The sequence below is a fragment of the Mesitornis unicolor genome, unplaced genomic scaffold, assembly GCF_000695765.1.
Source record: "Mesitornis unicolor isolate BGI_N332 unplaced genomic scaffold, ASM69576v1 scaffold3495, whole genome shotgun sequence".
NCBI classification, from domain to species: domain Eukaryota; kingdom Metazoa; phylum Chordata; class Aves; order Mesitornithiformes; family Mesitornithidae; genus Mesitornis; species Mesitornis unicolor.
The window spans coordinates 8856-17282 of NW_010183277.1; the positions used below are offsets into that span (position 1 = coordinate 8856).

The 8427-nt window shown below is 39.8% G+C and overlaps 1 protein-coding gene across 1 annotated transcript in view; it reads right to left on the reverse strand.

Annotated features, from left to right (window-relative positions):
- The window catches only part of MTMR10 (myotubularin related protein 10), an 11498-nt gene extending 3526 nt beyond the window's left edge, over positions 1-7972 (reverse strand). Inside the window, exons 1-9 of the mRNA XM_010184057.1 lie at positions 7847-7972; positions 6440-6530; positions 3896-4073; positions 3395-3482; positions 3135-3223; positions 2037-2167; positions 1845-1914; positions 1613-1683; positions 558-727 (exon numbers count right to left, since the gene is read on the reverse strand). Of these exons, the coding sequence (XP_010182359.1) occupies positions 558-727; positions 1613-1683; positions 1845-1914; positions 2037-2167; positions 3135-3223; positions 3395-3482; positions 3896-4073; positions 6440-6530; positions 7847-7972 (1014 nt within the window). The remainder of the gene's footprint in view (positions 1-557; positions 728-1612; positions 1684-1844; positions 1915-2036; positions 2168-3134; positions 3224-3394; positions 3483-3895; positions 4074-6439; positions 6531-7846) is intronic.
- Between the last annotated feature and the right edge of the window lie 455 nt (positions 7973-8427).

An 8427-nucleotide genomic window follows, 5' to 3' on the forward strand; every position in this document is an offset into this window, starting at 1 on the left:
AAAGATCAGGCACTGCACCTGATTTACCATAGAATCACAGAATGTGTTGGGTTGAAGGGACTTTTAAAGAAGTTTTCATCTGCCACATTCTATTCATCTGTGTGGCAGCTGGGTAGCTGTGTTCATAAAGCTGCAGTGCTTCTCTATCAGCTCAGTACTTTGAAAAGTACTGCATATTGATATGGCTTTGCATTCAAAAAAATGGGGGTGAAAACAGATACCTTTGGTAAAACAAACAAAAACACCCTCTCCAAAACTTCCTTTTATGTAAATTTAAGTGTGAGCTGTGTTAGCATTTGTAACAGTGGGACTTTTCATGCATAACACTGAAGCAACATAAAACCCCAGCTGACTGCACCTGGTGCTTCACTGATTCTCACATGGCTACCGAGGATAAAGAAAATACATCTTTATCCTGCGCAAAGACTGATTTTCTCTGACATGAGTTTCACAAGACCTGAAACTCTCATGAGACCTTTTAGATTGCTGTGTGAATAAATGTTCAGGCTGAGATTAACCAGATACTGTTATCACATATAAATACAACTCATTGTTACCTCTTTGTCAGATCTCTTTAAGTGGTTACACCTGTCTAAAAACTGGTATCCTGCCATGACCCATTCCTTCTGTATTAAGCTTTGAAATCCAACAATTGTTCGGAAATAGGGATCCAGCATGACTTGAATGAGAGAAGCAGCAAGACAGCTCAGGTCCCGTCCCTCTTCCTCTGTGAATAACATACAGAATATATGAAACACATAAGGTATATATGCACATATACAGAATCAGATCTCAAAGAGCAAAAAGTGGCAACTAGTCTAGTGTTTTTCTTTGAATTTCTTTTAAAAACGTGCTTTTTGCTGCTGTAATTGTTCTCATAGTTTCAAAAAAGCTAGAAGAAAAAAACACGTTTGTCTTTGGGGTTTTTGGTTGTTTGGGGTTTTTTTGCCCTTTTCTTTTTTTTAACTGAGACTCACAGTATTAGAAAAGGTTGAATGAACACATCAAGAACAAAATGCTCACCTAAACGTCTGTTATTTAAACCAAGATGTGCTCAGAAGAAGGGTGTTCGTGTTGCTGGAAGTTTTCAACATATTTTCCACTCTGAAGCAGTTTTTGGAAGGCCATTATATGGGGAGAGTGGGACATACCAGCTGAACAGGTCTTGTAATTACAGAAATTACAAAATTTCTGATCTCTTCATGAGCAATTTTTCAGTGCCTTTTTTTTTTCTGGACTATCTTTTTGTACTTGCACAGCGGCCACTGTTACTGAAATACTTCTGTATACAGGACCCCACAATAAAACTTAGATAGGAGTATTAGCCTAATTAACACAGTACAAAACCTGGCCCTAAAGTTTTGATTCTATGATATCATTATCAGAATAAAAACCAAAAAGTCTCAAAATGAAATATTCCTTTGATGCTATGGACTGGACTACAGGTCAGGGACATAACAAAATTATTTTCCTTTCTAGTCCCTCAAAGGCCTAAAACATTTAGAAGCAATGGGGTTTATGTCTGAGGATTACAGTTCATTTTATCTAAATGTGTTTATCTACATTATGATACTAATGCTAAGGATCACAGTGTGCTACATGGTTGTATTACCTTGTAGGACTACAGAAACGTGCTTACACTCCATCATATACACAAGCTCAGCAGAATGCTTAAGGAATGATCTAGACAGGAAAAGAAAGTGAAACAACAGTTAGTATAACAGGTTTGCACTTGAGAAGAAAAAGGTATCTAGGATATCTGTTTACCTAACTCAAATACTACAATGGAGAATCCTTCAAATTTTTCACATCTCGTTAATCATCATTTTATTAATGGTACAAACCTAATATACTCTAACCAGTGAGTATTTTCCAGTGAGGACAGCCACTTCTCTTCAGTTTCTTCAAAAGGCTCTGCAACAAGGAAAGGAAGTATATTGCAGAACAACTTCAAAAAACTACTCCTGTTAGCCAGATCAATTAGAGTTTGTTGTGTTTCAAGAAAATAACCACCATGAAAGGACAGTCCAGCATACCATTGACACACAGCTGTTTGAGTTTGATATGCGCGGCCTGGATTTCCTGGATGCTGGGGAGACACTTGTCCAGATCAGACTTGTAAACGTCACTTCTCAAAGGATGGCTTCGAGTTATGGCATTACAAATCCTAAGAAAAGAAGTAGCCATATTATTACTGGGGAAGGGAGAGACAGTCTTTCAAGAAACAGGCCACAGTCTAACTGCAAACAACTAAAACCACATTAAAAATGCACCTTATTTAAAAAAAAGTGTCCTAGTTCATAGTCAGGACATATGTCGCTCCTGCCACAAAAGCCGTGGACTCAAATAATTTTGGTATCTGCAAGTTACAAAACAAAACAAAAAAAAAAGGAAATGCTGGATCATTAAAACAACGTGTTTGGGAAATTAAAAATCTGTGGCTGGCTTATGGTTAAACAGCTCTATTCAATTTTTAATTTTCAACAATTTTTAGTAAGACTTTTCTATGCTAAATAAACAGAACACACAAAGTTCATAAAGCCAGGAAATCCGACAGGGTTTGCAAGAAGACTCAGCGTTCCAGCCTAACACACACAATGCAAGTTTTGGTACCACTACAAAAATGTCACCCTATAAATTGAACCAAAAAACACCAAGCTAGTAAATACTTATGCAAAATACTAAATGCCTTCATCTTTCATCAAAGACACTGAATGACAAATAGGTCACAGAAAGACCACGCACACTGTGGCACTAAACCTCTAGAACTGTGCCACAATGTTTTTTATTGTGTCTTGCTGAAGCAGGTAAGAAAATCTCCACCAACATAAATTGCATCACAGTAACATCAATAGAAAAGATTAAGTCTGATCCTTTTACAATAAATTTTGTCATCTGAACGACTAGCTCTCTAAAAAGTATACATCCCTTAAAATTTGAAAAATTATTCTGTATTCAAAACTGGAATAGAAATCGTGCCAGAACGGTATTCAGGGAACAGTTTATCAAAAGCTATTGGACTACAACATGATGAAGCAAATATGCTCACAGTTACCAACTGCTGCTGTATGTTACACAGTCACCACTTGCGCTATCCTGTGTCTGATCAAAGAATAACACAACTCATCTTTTACCTCTGATCGATTTTTCTTTGCTGCAATACATCTTTAATGTTGGCCATTCTCACAAGAGCACTCCCATTAGGGTGATTCCAGGACCATAACTAAATATGGGGAAAAAAAACCACAAAAGAAATAACAAGAATGCAGGTTAGTGTTACTCTGTACTTTTTTTTTTTCTTAATGGTACACACAGAACTATGTTAATTGGCAAACATAACTTTAAGATTAATATTGTACAGTGATAACAGTAACAGAATAAAGACTACACTTACTGGCATTCGTCTCCCAATAAAAGAGTAGGAGTACAGCTTAAGGTCTTGATCTGCTAAGGAAGATGGGACCACAAAGTATTCTGGAAGGCTTAGAGAAAAAATACGAAACAAAAGGTTACTGTTCCCTACATATTTGACCAGCTTTTCTATTGCTGCAATGCTGTCTTACTAACTGTTTAACACACCAGCCTGTAATGCTGCAGTGCATGACATGTCCTGTATGTTGGCACAGTCTTGCCTATCACTGGTACAGCTCAGATGTCTTTGTTTAGAAATTTGCATGTTTCAGAGGGAAGTACAAAAGCATGAAAGCAACAGATGCCAAAATATGACATCTCCTTTAATGACAACACTTGCAGGATCTTTCCATTGAGCGCCTCTCCAGAGAGTGGCACATTTAAGAGGTGATGTGCACGGTTAGGTAGGATGAAGGTTTTGGTAGAGGAGACAGGCAGTGTGACTGCCTTGTTTTCATCTACTTGCCTTACAAGAGAAACTTACCAAGTAGATATCATATAACCTTCATTCACTGAACAAACTCTCCACTCTGATGCACCTGTCCTTTTGATTTCTCTATCCCAATCAGAGTAAGTTTCAAACAAAGGTGTCTGCTGACCACTGGCATTGCCGATGCTGCTGCCACCACCACCTCCTGGGTCTATTCCATTCACCTTCTTTGCTAGGAAAAGAAAATTCATCAATACACATTAAAAAAATAAAGAAAGAAATCAAACTCTTCCTGATTACAAGGATGAGCCACTAGCATCAGGACTAACGTTACCTACTTTTGTATTAGAACAGATCAGTGATTTAATGACAGCTTGGTGATACATGAAGGTGTACTTTTAATTTTTTTGTGCAATTCCAACAGAGGAACAACATAAAATTGGTATGCTGTGCTGTGTGACAGAAAGCAAGACATACTAACACTCAGGAATGAATGTTATCTTCAGTCACAAGATTTCTCTCTTCAACATGCCAAAGTTAGAGATGTTTTAAAAACATTAACCCCTTATAAAGGATTCACAACTATTAAAGGCTTTCGTTTAATTAGGTACCTTATGGAGAAAGCAAAATAAAATTTATGTAATTTCATCAGCTTTAAATGACTGCTGTATTAGCAGCAAATAAAATAAATTGAAGGCCAGGTTAAAATACGTATGTATTTTATATATGTATTTATAGCCACACAAAAAGATGGCCTACCATTCTGTGGCTAGGGACCAAGATGATGTTACGGTCTGTTACTAATAGAGCAGGATCTCCCTGTTGGTCATTCTTTAAGTGCCAAGGAGGCAGTCAGCTGTGTCAAACGAGACTACATTTTGTTTCTTGACACTCAGAAGTAAATTTTTAGGTGAAAGTGAAATTGAGTCTCAACCCTATTACCTTACTCACGAAAGCTCCTAGCTATAGCAAGCCTGTGAAGATGTAAGTGCCTGCCCAAACAAAGCGTCATGCCTCTACTGTCATCTCGGGGACTGTGCAGTTCCTGCTTTCTCTGTCAACTTCATTCTCGCACTAGTATTCAGATTACTTATGTTTTTCAGAAGAAAACTGGACTAAAATCAGAATGAAATAGTTGCTCAAAGACAGTATACAGAGAAATACAATGATTACCAAAACACGTTGTAATTCCACTGTTCAAAGGCAGGATATATGATTATCAAATACAGCCTGGGAAAAATGCTGTACATATACCTCAGAGCTTCCTCAAGAAGCACAAAGACAGTATTTCAGCTTTACTGGGACTAGCAGGGATAGAGAGTAGTAAAACAGTGTTGGAACTGTAAAAGCAAAGGGTTCACAACAACAAAAAACCTCAACCCAAACCATAAGTATTCCAAATTATTTTCTCCAGCAACTGCAGCAGAGCAGAACAACAACTTTTGCCATTCTGGTCTGCTGCTCCAGAGGAACAACATTTTTTACCCACCTTATGTAATTCTTCCACTAGATAATTTTTCATACAGCAAATGGTATCTTAAGGACTGAGTAAAGGCAACTTTGTGGCAGACTAACATTCTGTTCACACTCCACGTTAACATTTTACTGTAATTTTATCTGCAAATTGGCTTCCTCCCTAGTACTCTATAACTCTAAAGTACATGAAACTCAATAACTGCCCAAGTTTTATCAGGTAAGAAATTATAGGTATAATTACGTGTGCAACATAATCACATGCACATATTTTCTTGTGCATGCACAGTCACGTATGCAGTCATGTAGGCACCTGCATGAAATACATGCATTATTTTGTGCAAAATTAAAAGGCCTGAGCTCATAATTTCGCAACATTCAAATTTGGTAACAGGCAGATCAGTGGTTTCTAGTGCCAGCTGCTCAGTAAATACTTCAGTACCACAGAACTACATCAATGGTACTTGCTCTATCTGGAGGCTTATCACACTAGAAGTGCTGGTTTTCAGCTGTGTATTGGCTGGGGAACACTAAGCAGTGACCGCACAGCATTACACTAGAAATCAAGTTCCAAAGGCATCTTTTTCAGGCTTACCTAACTGACAAGGTTCAGTTGGAGATTGGCCTTGAGCAGAGAGGGTGAGCTCCAACTCAGCAGGGGTGGTGGAGGTTTTGAGTGGTAAGAACTGCCTAGTAAGCCTCTAGGAAAGAAGGTATGGAGTCCCAAGTTGCACAAATCCTCCTGCAATACCACCAGAAGAGAAACTTATTCCCAAAAGAAGGGCAGGTGAACAAGCCTGCCTGATGGGAGATTAGCTAGGTACCTAGAGTACCAATATAGACATACAATAGGAGGATCGAAGCGTGAATTGAAAAAAATATGAGTATTCATGCTGACATAGGTGCTGTTTTGTTTCAGACAGGAAAGGCGTTTCTTTTGATTTTGGTCATTAATGTCTATCACAGCGAATGACTTATAACCAAAAGTAGTAAGCTGGGTGCAGGACAAACCAATTTCATTATCCCTGGAGAAAGCCTCAAATGCTTTTTGCCATTGCTTCTAGACAGAAGTCTTACTAAAGTTATGTATTATGAGATAGGACAAAAAAGAGACAAAAATCATACCTGGATTATGATATATTTCCCCAACATACTCAAATGCAAAGAGAAGCTGAAGATCTGTTGGCTGAGAATAATGAGCTATTGCAAGGCACACCTAGGAAACAAATATTTATTACTGTTATTTATAGACGTAAAAAGTATTGCCCTGAATTATGACAGCATGAAATATGCAGAGCAAAAGTTAAAAACCAGTCCTCTGGTGTTTTATTTCCGTATTTTGTTTAAGAGGAGTGAATTATAAAGTTAAACATACTCATATTTTGCCATTCCTGTAATCGTAGCAGACAAGTTCATAACCATCAACCAAGAGTGATTAACTGATAAGGGTGGACTAAGTTTTTGCAAGAAAAGGTCAGACTGCAACAGCCATCCCTAAACATGATTCTCTATATCCAGAGAAGCAAGAACTTGAAGCTACTGAGCTGTGCCTGTCCACCTGCATACAGAAGTAAGGAGAGCAGAAGAAGAAAAGAACACAACACAGTGATGAGCACAGTGCAGCAAAATCTCATTTGCAACTGATCTTCCAATAAAACTTTTTCTTCCCCCAAATAAAGAGTACTTATCAGTGTAGCATAAGAACATAAGAATGGCCATACAGTTCAAAAGGCCCAACCCAGCAATCTGTTCCTGACAGTGGCCAGCAACTGATGCTTTGGGAAGAGGTTAAAAACAGAAAGCATCTAACAACATTTTACCATGATACTTTCCAAGAGTTTACAGTTCAGGCACTTCCTGAACTAAAACCTGGTATTGGAATTCAACAGCATTTGAAAGATAGTTCTTCTACAAAGTTGTCAGTTGGTTTCAGTTCAAAAACAAAGAGGTTTTTGAAGTGCAACTTCCCTTTTTAAAAGCCCTGTTGGTTCAATTACAATGCAGAGTGAACGTTGGCTTCCTAGAGATGCACAGGAGCGCAGAGCCCAAGGCTTTGTGGGGCTATGGAAGCTCTTCCCAGGGAAGGTGAGGCCCCACAACAGCTTTCAGTCCTAGCCCCTTTGGTGGTGGAGCAGGACCCCGTCGTTTGCGCTTTGATAGCCAGGCTCCTGATAGCAAGTGAATAAACAGAGGGGAAAACGTCGGCTACCCAGCCAAGTGCAGAAGTGTACAGCCCCAGGCTTTGTGGGTCTACGGAAGTGCTTCCCAGGGAAGGTGAGGCCCCACATCAGCTTTTGATCCTAGCCTCTTTGATGTTGATACAGGAGCCAGCCTTTCACCATTGCGGAGCTGGGCTCCGGCCAGCAGCAAAGAAAATGCGGAGCAAACATTGGCTTCTTAGAGAAGAAAGAAATGGAGGTAGGGAAGCTTTGCACAGGTGCTAACACGCTCAGACATTGCTTCGAGTACTCGTGTTAAAATACTTCAGGTGAAAAAATACAGAGCAAGAGCTCGCACGTTCTGAACGCTCACATTGAAGCCCACGCCGCAAGCACCCGAGGCAAAAATGCAGACGCGTGTGGCTGACAGACCCCGCACCCGCAGGCGGTGCAGATCCTTGCCATTCTTCTCGCAACTCTGCTTCACTGACTGAGGCATTTGTGAGGAAAAACCATCAATGTTTAAACATAGCCTCTCCTTGGGGACCAAAAGATGTGTTGTATTAGAGACCAGGAAAAATGATGCCCCCACCACCACAAAGGCTCACCCCAGCACCCCTAAAGCATCCCCCAGAACTATAGAGCTCCCGACATACCCAGGGAAAGTCACTGCCCGCATCATCACAGCATAAATCATTCTCAAAGTCCAAAGAAAAACCGCACGGATCGCCCAGCAAACAGACACTAAAGAGAAGAAAACAATAACGCAACGCGTGCGGCTGGCAGGGCAGCACTGCGGCACTTAACACTCTGAGGAAAGCACTAACGGGACACAACATAACACTGCGCTCGGACACGATGCAATCTGTCCATTTTGAGTTCCAACCCCTCGAGACTCAAAGCAAACAGCCTGATGCTTTGTTAACTGAGCGAGCCCAAATCTGACAGAATCCC